At 40.0% G+C, this 22,553-nt stretch overlaps 1 protein-coding gene across 1 annotated transcript; it reads right to left on the reverse strand.

Moving 5' to 3' along the window:
• Window positions 1–242: 242 nt before the first annotated feature.
• LOC100349694 (cytochrome P450 2C5) lies at window positions 243–18,285 on the reverse strand. Its single transcript, XM_051823431.3, has 9 exons — window positions 18,098–18,285; window positions 16,699–16,861; window positions 16,359–16,508; window positions 14,037–14,197; window positions 12,356–12,532; window positions 6,211–6,352; window positions 3,397–3,584; window positions 2,779–2,920; window positions 243–775 (listed from the first exon to the last, which is right to left on the reverse strand). The coding sequence occupies exons 1-9, from the start codon at window positions 18,263–18,265 to the stop codon at window positions 594–596; spliced, it is 1,473 nt and encodes a 490-aa protein (XP_051679391.1). The 5' UTR covers window positions 18,266–18,285; the 3' UTR covers window positions 243–593.
• Window positions 18,286–22,553: the final 4,268 nt, after the last annotated feature.

Raw genomic sequence — 22,553 nt, forward strand, 5'->3', positions numbered from 1 at the left:
CCCACCTTCTGTCTCTGTAACTGTTTCAAATAAATAAATAAATCTTAAAAAAATAGTTTCTGTCTTCTGAAACCACACTTCCAACAACTCTTCGTGACACTCAGACATGACAGCTTTTTACGTTCCTCCCTTTCATTCCTCTTTCTGCTTGTCATTATGAAGATGGGTATGACCTTTTGGGACTCTATTTTTTTTATTTCTTACCAGCTTGATGCACAAAAGAGAATACAGAAAACTGACTCTAGGATTAGTATTTTTTTAATTTAAAACATAGAGACCGAATTACAAGTCTAAATTGTCATATTTAAATATTTGTTTCTGTTTTACAATGATAATATTTGGTAAAGCAGCATTGATAAGCATTAGCAAATGTGGAAATCAGTGTACATGTTGCAGAATAGAGAATAGCAGATGTTCTCATGAAATGACCCTACAAAATTCCCTTAAGAGCAGTTGTGTGTTCACTTGATTTGAGGGAATAGTAAGATGTGAGAGAAGTTAGAGAGGGTGTCACTGATAGAGGAAGGGATTGACACACCTCTGAGGAGAGGGAGTTGCAGAAAACAGCACAGTGGTAGCCAGTTTGTCTCCTTTCAAACAGGAATGAAGCAGAGCTGGTACGAAGGTGGCAGAGAAATTAATCCATTGACAACTGCAGTGATGTCCAGGTCCTTTGGCTCAACCAGAGATTTCAGTTTAAAGCTCTGCAAAATGGAGGTCAGGAACAAAAACAGCTCCATGCGGGCCAGGGCCTCTCCCACACAACTCCTTTTTCCTGAAAATAACAAATACAGCAGGTGATCACTTCCAGTGTATAGCTGTCAGGGCAATAAACACTGTGTTTGTAAGTGCTACAAAGCAAACATTCAGTTACTGATGGATGGATGGGTGGATGGATGGATGTTTGAAAAGCTGTATATAGACAAATGAACAAGGTCAGACACACTTGCTCTCCATCTAATATCTGATCTTAACAAACACCAGTTAATAAATATTTATTGAGCATCCACTCCATTGTGAATCAGCTGTTAGTAATTTTTACATGATCACTGCTTATTTGACATTTCAAATTTCCATGCATTTTTTAGAACCCCCAACATCGTTTGCTTTTCTGTTCTTCATCTGATATCCAATTCCCACACACCCTCTCTTCTTAAATCTGGCTATACACATTTTTCATCAATCTCTGATGCACAATCAAGTTTCAAGTTTTGCATTATACTGTTCTTTCTTACTGAAAAAAGAATAGTCTCCTTATGCTTCACTCAGGACTCAAATCAAGTTTTCTTTTCTTTTTACATGCTTTATGATCACTCAGATTAAAAATTCTTGCCCTCTACATGGATCCACAACATCATATTCATGCTTTCATTGAAGCATGAATCACCTAGAATCATAATTCTCTCTTTTCTTTTGGACTGAAATGTAAATCTTGAAAGAAGTCTCTGATATTGACATGGTATCATCAGTGCCATCTATGAGATAGACTTCAAAGGTCATAAAAATTAAGAAAAGAGATTCCATGGCCAAGGAGAACACACAAGTTGAAGTGGTGAGTGTAGATCCACTATCCAAGATATATACAATGATCAGAGGAAGAGCAGGGTGTTCTGGAATCACCGCAGGGTATCCTGCCAAATTGCTGATGGTTCCCTGTGTTCATGGTTATTTGGTAAAAGTTTTAACCAGAGCAACCATCGTGATCCTTTGATCTGTTTTTTCCTTAATGATTGCTGCCTTTTCTTCTTCCCATTCCCTCTGCCTCTTTTGTGACAGATGAAATGTCATTTCTGCTATTACAATGCTGTTTACTCCGTTCCATGCCTCACAGTGGTGTATGACAGAGCAAGACTTAAGTAGCTTTCCCCCATACACTTCCTCCTATCCCCTACAGACTATGAATTCCTCTCTCACAGCACTAATCACACTGAAATACAATGATACATTTACTCAAATGGTTCTCTAACTTCATGTGAGGCACTTGAGTGGTGTTCAGTGCTTGTGTATACTTTAATCTCTGTATGCAACACTGCAGGGTGAGGGACACCACATAGAAGACATTCAGTGAAGTTGTGCAGTTAAATATCTTTATCATGGAGTATGAGGAAAATCTTAATCAGTTTCACCTTCTGGAAAGCACTCTCAGGTACCACAGTTATGCATCCAGGGGAGGATTTCCATCATCCTATATTTTAGCTTTCTAAACATGGAAAGAAATGAGTCAATACCCCTGAGTCCTACTAACCTTGTCAGTAGTGAAGCTGCACCACAATTAAGGAAAGTTCATGGGCATCAGGGGTCCTGCTTTTAATCATGGACACAGAGAAAATCCACCAGCTCCCGAGGAGGCACCATGTAAGTTCCAGCTGAACTCAAGAAGTTATCTTCCTCTTGGTGCCAGCATTGTGATGAGGGGAGTTAAGCCACTGCCTGACATGCTGGTCTCCAATGGAAAAAAAAAAAACTTGTTGGCATCTGGCTTCTTCACGTCTAGTCCAGCTCCCTGTTAATGCACTTGGGAAAGCAGTGCAGAATGGATCAAGTGCTTAGATTCCAACTGTTTGATGGGAGACTCAGATAGAGTTCTTATTTCCTGGCTTCAGCCTGGCCTAGCCCTCCTTTGGCTGTTGTGGCTGTTTGGGAAGGGGATGGAAGATCTCTCTGGATCTCTGTTTCTCTTCCCTCTCTCTCTGTAACTCTGCCTTTCAAATAAATAAATAAATCTTAACAAAATGTTATCTTGTCTCCTGAAGTTGCCTTAGAAATGTATTTCATTACCTGCTGAGAAAGGCATGAAGTAGTCACTCTTCTTAAAGTTGCCACTCTCATCCAGAAAGTGTCCAGGGTCAAATACCTTTGGGTTAGGAAATTCTTTTTCATCATGTAGCACGGATGTCAGTGATGTTATGATGTTCGTTCCCTGAATAAAACAGACACAGATAAACCAAGTAATAAAGAGGTCATTGAGCTGGAGGAAAAAAATAATGCTGAAATGCATATGGAAACACAAGAGACTCCGAAAAGCTAAAGCAATCTTATACAACAAAAACAAAGCTGGAAGCATCACAGTACCAGATTTCAAGACATACTACAGGCAGTTATAACTAAAACAGCCTAGTACTGGCAAAAAAAAAAAGAAAAAAAAAAGATGTGTAGATCAATGAAATAGAACAGAAACTCCAGAATTCAATCTACACATCTACAACCAACTTATCTTTGACAAAGGAATTAAAATCAATCCCTGGAGCAAGGACAATCTCTTCAACAAATGGTGCTGGGAAAACTGGATCTCTGAGTGCATAAATATGAAACAAGATCCCTACCTTATACTATCCACAAAAATCCACTCAGGATTGATCAAGGACTTAAATCTATGAATCGATACCATCAAATTACCTTGGGGATAAAGTAGTTTCTGAATTTAATGTCTCTGGTCACTGCATGGGGCAGGTTAGTGGGAATGAGGTCAATGTATCTCTGGATCTCATGTATCACAGCATCCGTGTAGGGCATGCGGCTCCTGTCCTGCATGCAGGGGCTCCGGTGCCTGCCAATCACACACTCAATCTCCTCCTGCACTTTAGCTGGTAAAACACAAGTAAAAAGTAAAAAGGAAGGTTTGCACATTTTTCATAATAATTTAAGATTTGATCAACCATAATGAAGCTATCTCAACAAAACTATAAGCTATATGCCTAAAAGGACAACTGTAAGTATAAAGAGAGTTCTCATAATATAGGCAAGGACAACTCTCTTAAAAACTAGGCATTATGATATATTGGTACATGCAGTCCCTAAAAATGGTACATATGATAACTAACATAAATAGAAGCAATAAAATGCTTCAACAAATAAATAATATAATTGAGTCAAGAAACCATTTTCTTTGCAGAAATAAAAGAAATCAAATACTAAATTTAAAGTAATGTGTGTGGCTAAATTTATATACCAATGGTTATATGCATGTTTTGGAAAGTGTGTGTGTTGCATAGCTTGGAGTGTGTTTATATTTACAACAGTACTCTTATCATCCTTCTATTTCCCAAATGCAGCCAGTTTGAACATTTTTGTAGCTTCTCCTGGAATTTATAATCATATTTCTCTAAAAATGACTAATTCTTACTTATCAATTGTAGATAATATTTAATGATTTTCTGGTAAAAGAGATAAGAATTTTCATCTCCATCTCTATTTCCATCCTCTATATAGACACACCCACCAACAGTTACACAACCATGAACACAGCTCCCACTCCATTTATCAATATATATTTAGACCACACAATTTGGTTATAACAAGGTTCATTGTTTTCCTCATTCTGACCATGTAAATATAGTTCTCTGGTAAGATAACTTCATGTTTGGTTTTTATTACTTTCTCTGACTTAACTTTGTCACCATTTTTTAATTTCCCCTCCTAACTAAAATTATTTCCCAATGCTCAAGTAGATGTTTCTAACTTGTAATAATAATTGTCTTGTATTGGAAAACCTCAGATTATTGATCACTTCTTTCTTGTACTTGATGTCTCCACTCACATCTGCCTATCCACCTGGTCTACTCTGAAGTGGTTATCTCCAGAGCCTGGTACCAGCATCTCCCTTTTACCCCCATCCTCCTGGGTGAATTCTCAATTCCTAGACCCCATGGCTTCTCACTTGGTTTCAGACATTTGGATAGAAAACGTCCTCCTGTATTTTTATGAGAAGGGGGATAAGTAATTTTTTTTACAAGCATGAAGGTTTAAAGATACCCTTTTTGTATTAATGAGATAATAGTTCCTCATGAGAATTGTAGTGCTGTTCTGAATCCTGGCCTATGATATGTGACCTTTTATATCTCTCTGAAAATGGTTGATTTTCCCCCTTTAACCTGCATCTTCTGAAACTCCATTACCTTGTGTCTTGAGTGGACCTTTCTATTTCATTTACTTTGCTGGACACTTGTAGATAAGATTCTATCAAGATGACCAAATACGAAGCTTTCTCTCTACAACTATTCATTCCCTGAAGGATGTATCTGGTTGGCGAATTTCAGGAAGGGAGAAGCAGAGAACAAGAGTCTCAGAATTCCAGTAGTCGCCAAACCTCCCTTTGCAGCTGGCACCTCAAAACTCTGCCCCAAGTGCAGGACTTCCTGAGTTCAGTTTCCACAGAGACTGAGACCCCCTTTCTCCTGATGGAACGTCAGTTACCTGATAGGGTGAGTTGTGGGGGAACGGGGACAGGGACAGCCTCCTTTCTCAGCCCCTTCTCTACCCTCTTTGACACCCAGGGTTTCAAATCCTGACCCTTCAGGCAGTGCAGGGACATAAACTAGCTCTCTTTCTTGATGATTTTTCTTCTGTTGACACCTGGGTTGCAACCTGTTTCTCTCTGCCCGGTTAATCATAACCCCTCCATCTGCTTTGGGAGTTTCAGGAATTTGGTTGAGAATTCTTAGCTATTTCCTGTACTCACCTCTCTCTACTTTTAAAGGACTAATTCTCATTTATAATTACATAATTCTCCTTTAAATGGAAGCAAGAAACAAGGAAGAAAAGTGTGCTTCTTACCCGCTACAAACCAGAACTTCTTCTTGGTAAATTTCTAAATAAAGTGGTTTGCAAAACATAAAATTGTTGACAACCCTGCCACAATTCCTATTTTTTTCCAACACCAGATTTAGGAAAATAGACTTGTGTAGTAATAAAGTTCCTTTAGGTGCATCTTTTGTCTAAAAGGAAACACCCGTGTTACACATCTAAATTTTCAGAATACTTCCCAGAATGGAAATAACTCAGGGAGGCTCACTAAATCACCAATTGTGCTTCAATAAAAAGTTTCTTTGCACCTGTCCTAGCATTAGAGCACTGACTTGTCAGAATCAGGAAGCGTGGCTATAAGAACATACCTGTTGTTCAAGGGGGCTTTTTATTATCTAAAAATGCAATCCCAGGCCAATTTCTGCTATTGTGCCTGCCACACATCTCCAACCATGAGATCCAGACACTGCCCCAGAGCTTCACTGCTCTTCCTCCTGCCATGCTGTCTCCACTTCTTTCAGATATCCTCCTGCATTGTACAACGTTGGCCTATCGCTATATCGCTATATCTCGATAGAGGACAGCTGTTGCCAGAGTTTAAACAGTGAGGACAAACCAGGTGGAGGACTGTAGCCACGGCTCCCCAGCTTCTCTCCTGAATCCACTTTGCTCCTCACTGAGTCGTACCTGCAACCTCGGGGTGCTTCAGCAGGAGCAGGAGGGAGTATCTCAGCGTTGTGCTTGTTGTTTCAGTCCCAGCTCCAAACAAATCACACACAGTGGTTACCAAGCTTTCAAAAGTGAACTCCAACTGCTGGTTGTGCTTTTCCTGGAAATGATTTGATGCAATTTGACAAATTATTTGCCTATGTATTTTATTAGAGTTAATCCAAAATAACTCACTTTTTTTAAAGAAGATACCTAACAGAGAAATCTGAAAATGCAATATTAGGAAAAAAATATTATAGAATATGGTAGAGACTATAGAAAATTTGACCTCAAACATGATTTACTACCCTCTTATTTCTTGATTGGCTAAAAAGTCCATTTATGAGACTAGCTAGTTTTGCCATGCATGACATTTCTTTCACAAAAGGATATAAGCAGAAGACTAGTGGTACCACTTCTGCTATTTCCTCCTTCTTATTCAAAACACTGTTGAAGGGGGCAGGCACTGTGGCATAGCGGGTGAAGCCACCACCTAGGGATTCCAGCATCCCATGTGGGCACCGGTTTCAGTCCCAGTTGTTCCTCTTCCAATCCAGCTCTCTGCTATGGCCTGGGAAAGCAGTAGAAGGTGGTCCAAGTCCTTGGGCCTCTGCACCCATGTGGGAGATCCGGAGGAAGCTCCTGGCTCCTGGCTTCAAATAGGCTCAGCTCCAGCCATTGCAGCCATCTGGGGAGTAAACCAGTGGAGGGAAGACTTCTCTCTCTCTCTCTCTCTGCCTCTGCCTCTCTGTAACTCTGCCATTCAAAATGGATAAATGAATCTTAAAAAACAAAACAATACAAAAGGGGCCAGCGCCATGGCTCACTTGGTTAATCCTCTGCCTGCAGTGCCAGCATCCCATATGGGCACTGGGGTTTTAGTCCCGGTTGCTCCTCTTCCAGTCCAGCTCTCTGCTGTGGCCAGGGAGGGCAATGGAGGATGGCCCAAGTACTTGGGCCCCTGCACCTGTATGGGAGACCAGGAAGAAACTCCTGGCTCCTGGCTTCAGATCAGCACAGCGCCGGTCATAGCGGTCATCTGAGGAGTGTTCAACAGAAGGAAGATCTTTCTCTCTGTCTCTTTCTCTCACTGTCTATAACTCTACCTGTCAGATAAATAAAAAAAATTGAAGCAAAATTGACATCTTGGGACAGAAGGATTTAGTCATGCAAATGAAGGTCTATGTCCTAAATATGGCAACGAAAAATGGAAGGCAACTTTAATGCTTTGTGTCTATTATTGCAAGACTCACCCAACCTGAGAAACCCTGTATTTGGGGTAAATAAACTCACTTTTAGTTTAAGCCATTACTAATTAGATTTCTGTTATTTGTACACAAGCATAATCTTAATCATTAATATACTAGTAAATTAGCAGCATGTCATGAAATATATTACAAGCCCTAATCAAGAATTTGCAATTCTCCTTTCAAACTCTGATATGGATTCAATATTATCTGCAGACTCATTATGAAATTCAATTGTGCAAAAAGAAAATATGACAACAAAACCCAGAATGAAAATGGGTTCATCAAAGGGGGAAGAGGGGAGAGGAAGTGGGTGAGGGGAGGGCCACGGGAGGGAGGGAGGTCGGGGGGAAGCCACAACAATGCAAAAGATGCGTTTTATAGTCTACTTAAAACTATTGGTTGAGCTCTGTAATTAATACACAATTACTCTTAGGTGTTTAATTAATGCTATAACTAGTACTCAAATAGTATTTTACACTTTATGTTTCTGTGTGGGAGCAAAATGTGGTAATCTTTACTTAACATACGCTAAATTGATCTTCTGTATATAAAGATAATTGAAAATTAATTGTGATGTGAAGGGGAAGGGAAGAGGGAGTGGGAGAGGGGAGCGTTGTGGATGGGAGGGAAGACACGGGGTGGGGGGAGGAGGCTATTGTGGTCCATAAGCTGTACTTTGGAAATTTATGCTCATTAAATAAATTAAAAATAAATAAAAATAAATAAATAAAAAAAAAGAAAGAAAATGGGTTCATCAAGACAAGATGAAGTCAGCACTATTGTGTCCAGATGGAAGGCAATGGGCACTGTGGTCCAGGGGACAAGTGCAGAAATGAGTGGGAACGTACAAATTGAAGCGACTGTGGTCATGAAGACAAAGTTCTGAGACACAAACTCTCCCTACAGATAAAATGCACCCATGTGGGAGATCTGGAGGAAGCTCCTGGCTCCTGGCTTCAGATAGGCTCAGCTCCAACCATTGCTGCCATCTGAGAAGGAAACCAGTGGAGGGAAGACTTCTCTCTCTGCCTCTGCCTCTCTGTAACTCTGCCATTCAAATGGATAAATGCAGTAATACAGATGCTATGACTAAGGGACTAACTAAATGAACTTCTCACACACTGGAAGTTAGGAGAGAGAAAGCCATTGACAAAGAGTCTTGAGTTTTGTTTAGTATTGAAAAGACTGGGGCCAGCGCTGTGGCACGGCGGGTTACTCTTCTGCCTGCGGTGCCAGCATCCCATATAGGCACCATTTAGAGTCCAGGCTGCTCCACTTCCTATCTAGCTCCCTGCTATAGCCTGGGAAAGCAGTGGAAGATGGCCCAAGTCCTTGTGCCCCTTCACCTATATGGGAGACCCAGAAGAAGTTCCAGGCTCCCAGCTTTGGGTTGGCCCAGTTCTGAATATTGCAGCCATTTGGGGAGTCAATCAGTAGAAGGAAGATCTTTCTGTCTCTCCCTCTCACTGTCTGTAATTCTACCTCTCAAATAAATAAAGAAAATCTTTTTTAAAAATGAAAAGGAAAGATTATATGAGGGAGAAATGACAATAAGGGAAATTTTAAACGTTGAGAACAGAGGATTGTTTAGATAGATAGATAGATAGATAGATAGATAATATATAGATACACATATAAATACAGATATAGTTTTCTAACCAGTCCCTAAATCAGCATCACATTCATAATGTTTTTATAACATCTAGATGACCTGGGTCATGTCCAGTGTCATCTAATCGACACCCTGAAAACAAACCCAACAACACATGTATTTACCAGACAAAAATAGTCATATTGCTTGTCAATATCACCTTCATACAGTTTTCTAATTTCATCATTATGATTACTCTCAAATTGGTAAGAAACCCAGTGTGCTCATAAACCAATACTAATATATCCTTCTTTCGAATTGGATTTAGATTTAGTGGTTACCAGCACATAGCCTTTCACAATTGAACTTCACTTTATGAAACAATAATGAAAGAACTTAAAGAAAACCTTAGTAAAGGGAGAGACATTCCATATCATAGATTAAAGCACGAATGTTGCTATGATGATCATTCTGGAGCAATGTCACAAAGATGATCAGCAATTTCAGGAATCAGCCCCTCCAGGAAAAAACAACTCAATGACCTTGGATGATCAGTCAGAAGAAGCTGCTTCAGGCCTCAGGAATCTAATCAAACACTCGCAGCAGTACTTGATGAAGAAAGTACCAGCTACAATTCACCAATGTGGCATCTCACATGTAAGTAGAGGCCACCATTCCTTACACCTCAGCTCTGGCAGGCAATTTGGATACCGTGTACTGTGTTGCTGTCTAGCTTTCCTAACCCTGGCTGGGCAATAGGGACATTTTCCATTACAAATAAGAGGCTGTGCCTTTTGATTGCTGACAGGGTGGCCATTGTTTCAATCCTGTCTGCTCAAGCCACTTCTCCAGGGGCATTAAAATTTTCTTTAAATTATTTTCCAGAAGTCGTTCCTGTGAAATCAAAACATTGGACTTGTGATAAAATCTTTAAGTTAAATGTCTAATATATCCAGAGAGCTTAAGGAAACTATGTAGAGGAAATACAGCCACAGCCAGAGACAAAGAATGAAAAACAGACACCCCCCCCCAACACACACACACAGACACACACAAACCTTGAAAAATGGCTTCTCCTAGTTAACTAGTGAAACAGCTGCCCACTGTTGTCTTGTCTGGGGAGAGAAGATGTCTTGAGTTCTGCTTCTGTAAACTCCAGTCATAGATCTGTCCTAATAAGTTTGCCCCTGGTATCTCTTTTACAAACATACTTGACCCATCCACTACTGGAAGTGTAGTTCTAAATCATATTGGCTGCAATTTAAACCCACCAATGCTGTAATAGCTAAGGTTTGATGTATGATGCTGATGAACCTATAAATATTGTAAGAAACTTGGGATCATTGCTCAGTTCTCAAGGGAATGATTCCAGCTGAGCCCACTGGCATTAATAAACTACACGGATCCTCCACTGTCTCTGGTGCCTGTTTGAACGAAGGGAGTTTTCCCACCCCAGGTTTCTGTAACAACTATATATAAAGAATGAAATACAATATAGGACAAATGTGTGAAAAGGTTGAGTATATCAATAATGAGAAACTACAGAAGAAAAAAGAAATTCTGGAACTAAAAATACAGCAGTTAAAAGATAAAAAAAAAAATTGCCAGATGAGTTAACAGCAGACTTGACCAAGTAGAAGACATAAACAGCAAACATAAAGTCTGGACAACTTAAATTGCCCACCCTGAGAGTGATAAAGAAAAAGGAGGAAAGAAAACTGGAGAGAGATGAGGGGCCTCATCTCTCATTTGAATTCCCTCAAATGTTCCAACATGCACATTATGGATATCCAGAAAAGAGTAAAGAGAAAAAATTCTAGAAAAATGTTTGAGCAAATAAAAACTGAAAACATTCCAAAATTTTATGCAGCTAATTTTAAATTTCTTTATTTTAAAAGTAGAAGATGGCCCAAGTCCTTGGGCTACTACACCTGCGTGGGAGACCCAGAAGAAGCTCCTGGCTCCTGCCTTTGGATCGGCTCAGCTCTGGCCATTGCAGCCAATTGAGAAGTGAACCAGCGGATGGAAGACCTCTCTCTCTCTCTCTCTCTCTCTCTTCCTCTCCTCTCTCTATGTAACTCTGACTTTCAAGTAAATAAATAAATCTTTAAAAAAAAGAAAGAAAATAGAGAGAGTTGGTGCTTGCACAGTGTTGGGAATACACTAATTAATACTACTGTGAACTTTAAAGTGCTTCCTTTTATGTCATGTGAATTTCCCCTCAGTCTTTAAATGACGTAACTAAATAGATCTATGGATTTAATGCAATCTCTCTAAATATCCACTGGCTTCTTTGTTGAAATTTACAAGCTTATGCTAAAATTTATATTAAAATTCAAATGACTTAAAATAGCCAAAACAGTTTTGAAAAAGAAACACCAAGTTGGAGGACTCACACTCCTCAACTTGAAAACTTGATATAAAGCTACAGTAATTACAAATTCAAGATGATACTACTGGCATGAGGACAGACTCATAGATCCATGGAATTCTACTGACACCCCATAAACACATACTTAGGGTCAAATGCCTTTTGGCCAGGGTTCCAAAGTAATTCAATGGGGAAAAAATAGCCTTGTCAACAAACAGTGCAGTGACGACATGATGCAAGCCTGCAGGTTGCCTTATGGACACCAATCTCTAACTCCATGATTGCTAGCATCAATTAAGTCTATTTCTTGCACCTACTCTGTCCCACTGCACACCTAAGCACCTCCACATAGACCACTCACTCATCCCATTTGAAATTCCTTCCCCTGTCCACCACTGCAGGTTTCTAAAGGTCTATTTCAATTTGCAGGATAAGCAGGAAGCTCACCCAGGTTAAGCTATGCTTCCCTTTCCCTTATGCTGTGTGCCATGGTGATGTCCATTTTCATATTACAGCATGATATTTTCTCATTTTAATGTGTGTAGATGTTCCCTCTTCACATGAGATGTGAAATATGTTTCTCTTTAGATCATTTTTATCTAAAGAACAAGGCTCAGGTATTTAATTTTATATCACCAGTCTTCAAAAATTTTATGAAAATGTGCATGATGGGAAAATGCATGAACTTCAAATCTTACACTAAATAAACTTACCTTTTAATGCCATATTTCCTGAAACTTTATATGAAGTATCCTAATATTTTTATGATACTGGGGATTCATCACAAAATAGATATGTAAAGTGTTTGGCAAACTATCCTGACCATGTAAACATCCCTTTTACATATAGGATTATTCGATGAGCCTCAATATGCAAAAGCAACCAAATAACGATATGTTATGAACAGTTTACCTGCTCCATTTTGATCAAGAAGCAATCAATAAAGTCCCGAGGATCATTAACATCCAGTGATTCTTGGTGTTCTTTCACTTTCTCCATAATAAAATTTCGTGTATAATCAGAATTTTTTAGTAAGGTCTTATGAATTCCTGGAAAATAATCAATGAGAGCAGGAAAAGTATTGCAGACCTAAAAGAGAAAACAATAATTTGTTAAATCAAAAATATATATGCAAGGCTGGCACTATAGCACAGTAAGTTTAGCATCATTTTACAACTTGACAGTACTTTCCATACAAGCCAAATAAGGCTCATTAGCTATTATCTCTGCAGATGAGAGACAGATCCTTTGGGGATCTCCAGGAATCCAACTGGAAATCTCAAAGTCAAAAGGTTTAATTTAGGGGTTGGCACTGTTGACAAAGTAGGCTAAGCCTCTGGCTGAAGCACCAGCATCCCAAATGGAGGCCAGTTCACTTACCAGCTGCTACTCTTCCAATTCAGCTCTCTGCTTATGGCCTAGGAAAGCAGTGGAAGATGATGCAAGTTGTTGGGCCCCTGCACCCATGTGGGAGAACTGAAAAAAGCTGGCTCCTGGCTTCATATTAGCTCAGCTCCGGCTATTGCAGCCATTTGTGGAGTGAACCCGTGAATGAAAGACCTTTCTCTCTGTCTCTCCCTTGCTCTCTCTGTAACTCTACCTCTTAAATAAATAAATAAAATCTTTAAAAACATATATGTACACATGTATATATACACACACATTATATATATATATTTATTTATATACCAAGCCTTAGGAATTATGGCTATAAATATTGATAAACTATGGTGTCCATTAAGTTGAATATTTTTACTGTAAACTGTGGGAATTCTCTGTGTTTATATAAATATTTAAAACACAGAAATCTGACCAGAGGATCAAAAATTAGTCATTTCCTAAACTCACACATCATTTTATAGTACAAAATCTTCTTGTATATGAATATGAATCTCTCTTTTAACATCAATCCTTCCCTACAAACCTGAAATATAATAGGAAATGAGTACATTGTGGTGATGGAAAAGCTGCTGCTTGGGACGCCTGCATCCTATTTTGTGCACTGGTTTGAGTCCACTTTCAATCTACCTTCTACTAATTAGCCTGAGAGACAGTATATGATGACCCAAGTACATAAGTCCCTGGTTCCTGGCATCAGCCTGGTTAGGCATTCAGAATATGAATCAACAGATGAAAGATTCTCTCTCTCTCTCTCTCTTCCTTTCCCTTTCTCCCTCTCTCCTCCCCCTCTCCTCCCCCTCTCCCGCTCTCTCTTCTCTCTCTCTCTGTGACTCTGACTTTCAAATAAGTAAACAAATAAAAGGGAGAGCTGGATATCCTTTGATTGATAAGAAATTATTTGGTCAGTAACCAAAGTGACTTCGCAGAAAGAGGGCTTGGAGTTTAGTAGAAAAATCACTTGGCAAGAAGCTAATGGAGTTGAATGCCAGCCTAGTATTTGAGTGTTCATTTTCCTATGTGTAAATGAATGGTTCAGTCATCCTCCCCAGTTGTTCAATGATGAATAAAGCTCTGGGTGGGACTGTGATGTCCAAACACTCATTTCACAGCTTGCTCCATATAATAGAACTTTGGAAATGTCAGCTAAACGAATATACATGGATTCTCAGGAAGAAAAAGATTTTGCACTAACCTGCAACCATGGAGAACTCAGAATTTTAGTATCTTCATTTAATCTTTCCATCAGTTTAAGAAAATCCTTGTCTTTATAATCAAAGCGATTATGGAAAATAATGGAGCAGATCACATTGCAGGGAGCACAGCCCAGGATAAAAGTGGGATCACAGGGTGAGGCTGAAGAATTGAAAACAATTTTACAATGTCATTAAAATACACCAATAAAGCACTTTATTTTTCTTCATAAAAATTTAGAAATTTTAAGCAGTGTCTTGCCTACAAATTCCTAGGGTAGCAAAAAAAAAATGTCACACATAAAATCAACACATCACTTTATTGTAAGCCTGAGTTGCCCATTACAACCTAGCTAGCTAAATAATGAGATTTTCAATATGGAATTCACATTTATTGCTTTAATATTCACTCTTTAACCCACTGCACCACAGAGCCAGCCCCTAATATTCACTCTTTAAACACAAGAGATCTGCTATTTGGCAAGGAAAAAATGCTCAAAAATAGTTCAAGTTTTCAAACCAGAATCACTTTTGTCAGCAAGGTCTGTAGACAACAAAGCACTGAAATGGAAAACAGAAAATAGTGTGGACATGGAAACTTCTTACAGGTAAAACAATGAATAATACAAATAATGAAAACTGAAGTCTTCAGTTAAACCAGTACAGAGGAAGTGAAGACAGAGAATATAGGTAAATGCACGCATTAAGAAAGGTTAAAAGCAGAAGGCATGTATTTAATACAAGAAAGAAGACTAAAAACTGAACAGTGGAGGTAAGTGACTGACCTAGTGGGAATGATACCAGTAAAGATGCTGTGAATTCCAAACTGGAGTGCCTGGGTTCAGCACTAGGCTTAACTCCTAACTCCTAACTTCTTGACAATTCAGACTCACAGAGGCAGCAGGTGATGGCACAGGCAGTTGAATTCCTGCCACTCATGTGGGAGACACGAGTTGAGTACTCAGCTTCTGGCTCCAGTCCATCCCTGGCCCCATTCATTATGGGAATTTGGGGTATGAAGCAGTAGATGTGATCTCTCTCTCTCTCTCTCTCTCTCTCTCTCTCTCTCTGTGTGTGTGTGTGTGTGTGTGTGTGTCTGGCTCTCTCTCACAGGGATACTGTTAACATCAAATGATCAATATACTTTATTTGTAAGGATCCCCCATATTCACATGTACCAACTCTCCATAAAGGTATATTGAATTGAAAGCATTCTGGATACATGTCAGAGTGCAGGAAAACAGAAATTTGTGTTAGTTACTTTCACTCAGGTTTTTTAAAAATATTATAGAAACATTGAAGGGCTCGAAGATTTTAGACAAAATTTTATTTTATCCCAATGAGGTAGAGGATAATTTAGAAAGCCTTGGGGACTGTATGCTTGTGTATGTTGGTGAAGGCAATTGTGTGATATTCATAGAAAATCTGATTTTCAGGTTTTCACTTATCAGAAGAGAGAACTTTAATATAAATTAACTTGGAATCTGAATTAAAGATCAGATTCATCATGAACAGCACTTCATGGAGTAGCACAGTTGACAATGGGAGCACAATTTCTCACTCAAACTCCAGGGAACATGGGGAAAGAAACAAAACTGAAAACAAAGCCTCTCTGCATCAGGAAAGTCAACAAAATTGTTGTTTTAACTGCCAAAATATTGTTAAAAAATCATTTTATGAAAATGTATTTGTGCATTTTACAGAATTATGCTACAGGATACGTTGCTGAAAACTCAAAAATCAATAGAGGATGTAGTACTCAACAAGAAACAATGAGCAATTTTTTTGAAACAGTGTGATTATAGACAATAAAAATGTACAGGAATGTTCGTTAGGATATGCCTAGGGAGTTAAACTACACACAGCACCACTGCAGTCCAGCACTAGGCACGGGCCTGGGGGAACCTCAGACAGGTCAGTGAAGCTGAGCATGCAGATGTGAACGCCCGCAAGGGTCGGTTCTTGCCCCATAAGAGGCTGATGGGTCAATGCCACCGTATGCGTTTGCCAAGTTTCCACCATGAAATGTTCTGCGATAGGTAACAGCATTCAGACTATGGGGAAAACATTGCTCTTCAATTCTTTCAGAAAACACACTCAAAACTTATATTCATGATTTCTGATTGGAAATTATAGAAACTGACTTGGAACTGAAGAGTATTAAGTGAACTCTACCCACACCAGACACAGAACCAGGCTGTACACACAGCACAGAGCAGCAACCAGGCCTCAGGATGAAGGCTCCGCCCAGCCTGCGAGGTTTCCCAGGGCAGCATATTCAGAGTGCAGTGTGAGGTGAGTGATGTGGGGTAAGGGTCACCCACCGTTGGATTTTCTCAGCTCCTCCACCAGGCAGCGGGCCTCCTCTTGAACTCGGTCCTCAATGCTCCTCTTCCCCATCCCGAAATTCCGCAGGGTCATGAGCGAGAAGCGCCGCATCTCCTTCCATGTGTTTGCATTGCTGAAAATGATTCCTGCCAGAATGAGAAACAGAAACTAGGAAGGAGGGAGATCCCAGCAAGTAGGAAGAAGCTGACATGAGGCAGCCACACAGATGGCCAAGTTCTGTCTGAGGAGCTTTTTAAGTCTCTGTTTTCTAACCACTCCACCCTATTACCACTGTTTAACACACACACACACACACACACACACACACACACTTACCAAGGCCTTTATTAACTTTTTCAAGCATAGGCACACTGCCTCTTCCAGCAAACTCCTCTCCAAGATCAACCAGGGCCTCCTTCACTGCCTGGTATCCATGCAGCACCACAGTGGGCTTCATGCCCAGATACACAGTGAACACGGGGCCATAGCGTTCTGAGAACTGAGGAGAGACACAAATGTCACCAAAAAAAGCATGTGTCAGCCACATAATGTGTCTGATTCAGACTGATATTATCATTATATATGTTATGTTTTTGTTCTGTCACAGCTATTTCTATTTATACTTACATGTGGTAGTGATTATTATACCTATGATTACCCTATGATGTGCCATACATGGCCCAGACAGTTGATATACAGTTTACAGCTAATTCTCCAACAACACACTCAGCAAGTGTATTTTCCCTATTTTATAAATAAAGAAATGGGTCTGAAATTTTTGAAATTCATTTCCACTGACCTGTGACCAGTAAATAAAGGCCTACCACCCACGTGAGAGCACAAGAAAGAGTTCTGGCTACTGATTATGGCCAGGTGCAGCTCTGGCCATTGCAACAATTTGGGGAGTCCAACAGCAGATGGAAGACCTCTTTCTCTCTGTTTATCCCTTTCTCTCTGTCACTCTGCCTTTCAAGTAAATAATATAAATCTTTAAAAAAAGAAGAAGGAGAAAGAGAAGGGGAGGGGCAAGAGAGAGAGGGAGGGGAGGGGCAAGAGAGAGAGGGAGGGGAGGGAGAAAGAGAAAGAGGAGGAGGAGGAGGAGGAGGAGGAGGAGGAGGAGGAGGGAAAGAAGAGGAGGAGGAGAAGGATAGAGCTAGTACCATACAGGGAGGGTGAGGTCATTGTAAGCAGCATCTCAGGGAAGAACACTTTCTTCCATGCTCTAGCGTTCTTGACTACACACAGCAAGTTTTTCCACAATCTAAGAGAATTCTGATGCCACCAATTGGGCACTGAATGTTTACTTCTTTCTTTCATTCACTCAGACTACTCCAGAACCTGTGCGTGATATCAAGTTTTATGATTCTACAGAGAAGTTCAATGTTCATGTATATCCTGAATAAAACACATGGATAATATGATAGGTGATTTCTTGAATGAAATTTCTATCACAAACACTTCTCTTGTCACTTACCCTCAGGCAAATGGCTAAAAAACAAAGGTCAGCAGTAATCCCAACTTTTGCCACTTTGTTATTTTGATTCTATCATACGGGGATCTAAATGTTTCTCTACTCAACTTCTGAAAATTGTAGCCAAAACAACAAAGTTTACAGAGAGTATTGTGTTTTATAATCATCTAAGAATGTGTATCCAGAAGTAATTTTATTTAAACAAAAGTAAAGTCAATCTACTATCCCTTTGCAGGTCCCAGGAGGAGCAGAATGAATACTTACATTGGCTAAGGATTTGCTGAAGTCTTTAACATCTATCTGGAGAATATTTCCAATGATGGGTAAAGGAATGGGGCCAGGAGGGAGCTTCCCTCTCCAGGAATTCTGCTTCCAGAGTGAAAGGAGAAGTAAACAACAGAGACCTAACACCAGGACCACAGCTGGATCCATTGAAGCGCTCTTTTCTTCCTGAGATAAGTGTTGTAGCACTCCAATTAATTCAGGCTGTGCCTCTTTGACGTTTCAGGCAACTAGATGCACTTTACACTTCCACGTGGACTTTGTCTCCGTGACAGAGATAAAAATGAGATATTCTTTAGCAATATTCTTTCTTTCCAGTACCCACTCTGGAAATTGTAGTTTCATTTTACTGGGCTGGACCCAGGTGTTGTTTTTGTGTTTTTTTCTTTTTTTTATAAAAAGGGTTCAATCTGTTGACATGATTAGGAACCACTGAAGTAATTTATGACGCATGAAAATTACTCAAAATTCTGGGTATCAGATTAATGATAGTTCAGAGTTTATGACTTGGATAGAAATCAGAGTAGGCTATCATTTGTATAACAATGTAAAATGTGTGTATATAATATATGCATGTGACTGTTGTATCTTGAAGACATGTTGGAAACTAAGACACTGTGCTCAATGTTCACAGCAACTATTCAAATATTTAATATATTCTACTAATATAATTGCCTAAACATAAAATAGTTAACATAAATATCCATATTGAAAGACCAGAAATATAAAGTTTCTAACCAAATCAACAGCAATTAAATAAGTAGAAAAATCACTGGAAGAGAGGGAATATTAATTTTGCTTTTCAAATGAAGAAAGAGATTTTTGGAAAACAGAAGACCTGGCCAGGGTGACAAAGTTCACAAGGGACAGAAAAGGAATTTTGGGGTTTTGTGTCTATTTTGGTTTGGGTGACTTTTTAAATAATTTTTAGCTCAAAATGAATTTTTAACATTTTGCTAGGGTCAAAACTAAAGAGGAACCCTTATGAAAAAGTGTGGAAGCTGGGACCAGTGCCGTGGCATAATGGGTAAAGCTGTCACCTGTAGTGCCAACCTCCCGTATGGCTGCCAAATCAATTCCCGGCTGCTCCACTTCCAATCCAGCTGCCTGCTAATGCACCTGGGAAAGCAGAAGATGATCCAAGTCCTTGGGCCCCTACACCAGCGCAGGAGTTCTTCTAGAAGGAGCTCCTGGCTCCTGGCTTCAGATGGGCCCAGCTGCAGTTATGGCCATTTGGGGAATGAACCAATGGATGTAAGACTTTCTCTCTCTCTCTCTGTCTCTCTGTATCTCTCTCTATCTCTCTCTCTCTCTGACTCTCTGTAACTCTGCTTTTCAAATAAAAATAAATAAATAAATAAATCTTTAAAAATTGGTGAAAGTGGGGCCAGTGCTGTGGCGCAGTGTGTTAACACCCTGGCCTGAAGCGCCAGCATCCCATATGGGTGCCGGTTCGAGACCCGGTTGCTCCACTTCCAGTCCAGCTCTCTGCTATGGCCTGGGAAAGCAGTGGAGGATGGTCCAAGTCCTTGGGCCCTTGCATCCATGTCGGAGACCTGGAGGAAGCTCCTGGGTCCTGGCTTTGGATCGGCACAGCTCCGGCCGTTGCAGCCATTTGGGGAGTGAACCATCAATGGAAGACCTCTCTCTCTCTCTCTGCCTCTCCTCTCTCTGTGTAACTCTGATTTTCAAATAAATAAATAAATAAATAAATCTTTAAGAAAAATGGTGAAAGCATGCTTTTTTTCCTCCATAGGGAAACCTATATGGCACACATTCTAATGTTGCTTAATTCTTTCCACAGGGCTAATCTAGGCAAACAAAATGAAACAAACAGAGCTTCTTCCCTCCCTTTCTGCCATGTGAACTTCATCTAGCAGGGCTGTGCCTGGCAGGGAGGAATCTCCCAAACAGCTCCCCCACCACACACCAAACACAACACAAAGCAACAGCTATGAAAAATTGGGAACCACATTTCTAAAAATTATTAATATAAAGAAGATGAATTTCATATATTTCATAGATACAGTTCTAAGAAAATAACCACACACTTTTGAGTATGCTCATATAAAATCCATTCTAAAGAGATCTAGCACAGGTAAACAATCTCTAAAGCTTTATTTATTTATCTTTAACAATTTGGAAGGCAGAGACAGAGAGAGAGAAAGATTTATCTCCTATATCTTGGTCCACTTCCCAAAATCACCAAAACAGCCAAGGTTGAGACAGCCTATGGACAGAGACCCAAAGTCCACCCCTATTTACCACATGGATATGTGTATGAAAGTGACTCAAGAGCTTGAGCCATCACCTGCTGCCTCCCAGAATGACATTAGCATAACCTGGCTCAAAAGTGAAACAAAGGAATCAAACCCAAGCTTTCTGACATCATCGGCAAGTGTGTGCCACAGTGCTTATTCCAGGGGATTTCTACCAAGATCTTCTGATGCCCATTTTGGTGCACTATGGCCTATACTGAGACTGCCTTGAGGAAAACTTCTGCAAAACAAAGCAAACCTCAAATATTAGTTACCCTGTATGAACACCAAGCTGACTTTCTTCATAAAGAAGCAAACTCCATATTAAATAGTATCCCCTTTAATTGACTCCAATTAAAATAAAACTTGATGTGCTTGTAAGAAAAAAGAAAAAGACAGGATTCTTGCGTTTACGTCACTGGAGAGGTAAAACTTGGTCGGTGTATCTAAGAGAAGAGACAATCTCGGAGAATTTAGAGAGAAATTCTTAGGAAACTATGACTATGCTCACCTCACAGTCAACCCCAGACCAGGCTGTTTCTGTTGGGTTTGATCTGTCATGGTCTGAAATGAAAAAAGATGTAATGCACAGAAAAGCAGGTAAATTATGGAAAGAATGCACATAGATGTGGCAGAGGGAGGGAGGAATGGAAATTAATAAATGGACCTGCAGCACAATGGGCCACAGCATGCAAACTTGGACAGAAGATGGCATTAAGTGTTCAAGAGGATTTACATCTCACTGGAAGATAAGCATTACCAGAATACAAATGGCAATGCTTACACAAAAGCATGTTTTTAAGATTTCATAAGACTTTTCTGTACATTGATTGGTGTCATTATTTCTAAGCTCTCTTTGTAAGAATGAAGTCTTGTCAAGACCAACTTAGACAATGTTTTATTAGTCATGATTAGAGATTCTGACAATTAATAGAGAGTTTCGTGCCTATCACATCCTTTGGATTCTGTCAACCTTTTCCTAAGGTAAAATCGTCTCCATTTGGGGGATGAGGAAACTGGGTCTTGGAGATTGAGTCCCACGGCCAAGGACACACAGACTGCCAGTGTTAGACTTCTGAACTGACCCCACGCGTCTCATGTCTTGCTCTCTTCTATCAAGCAAGGCATTCAGGTCAACTCAGTTCACCAACATTTACTGAATGTGCATGACTCAGCCTATTCAGTGACTTTCAAAATAATCATGAATTTAGTTAATGATTATCACAAAAATTGATTAAAATCAGAGTCAAAAAAGTTTAGAACTTGAGCGACATCTTGATGAATGCTACATCCAGAGCAAAGAGAAGAAATTTTCTGCCTAATTCACATAGTTCTAAACTCAACAGAACCACATCAACCTGTTTTGGATACCATGAGCTCCTTCACTCTCTTTACAGCAATCACATTACTCCTTGAAGAAAAAATGACCCTGCTCTATTTCTCCTCCTTTCCTTTGAGCTTAGGTCCTGCCTGGAACTCTTTCTTTATAGTGTTAAAGAAAATCGTGATTTTTTTTTTTTTTTTTTTTTGCAATGCAGAAAGAGAGAGAAAGAAACAGATAAGACAGAGAAATCTCCCAGGCTGGTTCAAGCCTCTGATGCTCACAATGACTTATGCTGGGTCAGGCTACAACTGGGAGCCAGACACTCAATGCAGGTCAACTGCATGGGTGCAGGGTTCCAAGAACTGGAGTCATCACCTGCTGCCTCTCAGGGATGAATTAGCAAGAAATTGGAACAGAGGGCACAGCTGACTCAAACTCAAGCACGTGATATGGAATGCAGGAATCCAAAATGACATACTAAAAGCTACATGAAACAGTAATCTTTTTTTTTTTTTTTTGACAGGCAGAATTAGTGAGAGAGAGAGAGACAGAAAGAAAGGCCTTCCTTCCGTTGGTTCACCCCCCAAATGGCTGCTACAACCAGCACACTGGGCCGATCCGAAGCCAGGAGCCAGGTGCTTCATCCTGGTGTCCCACACAGGTGCAGGGCCCAAGCACCTTGGTCCATCCTCCACTGCCTTCCCCGGGCCACAGCAGAGAGCTGGACTGGAAGAGGAGCAATCAGGACAGAATCCGGTGCCCCAACCGTGACTAGAACCCAGGGTGCAGGCACCACAGGCGGAGGATTAGCCTAGTGAGCCGTGGTCCTGGCCAACACTAACCTTAATATCATAGA

The sequence above is a fragment of the Oryctolagus cuniculus genome, chromosome 15 (genome assembly GCF_051225735.1).
Source record: "Oryctolagus cuniculus isolate XC-2025 breed Fujian yellow rabbit chromosome 15, ASM5122573v1, whole genome shotgun sequence".
Classification (NCBI taxonomy): Eukaryota; Metazoa; Chordata; class Mammalia; order Lagomorpha; family Leporidae; genus Oryctolagus; species Oryctolagus cuniculus.

Bases quoted from the DNA above. Each gene is read 5' to 3' on its own strand.
- LOC100349694 (XM_051823431.3), bottom strand. From the start codon at position 18,265: ATGGATCCAGCTGTGGTCCTGGTGTTAGGTCTCTGTTGTTTACTTCTC. The intron at 14,198-16,358 runs GTGGGTGACCCT...TCAATTCTTCAG, and splicing joins GGAGCTGAGAAAATCCAACG to CCTCACCCTGTGATCCCACT. The intron at 776-2,778 runs GTAATGAAATAC...TGTTATTTTCAG, and splicing joins CTTCATGCCTTTCTCAGCAG to GAAAAAGGAGTTGTGTGGGA.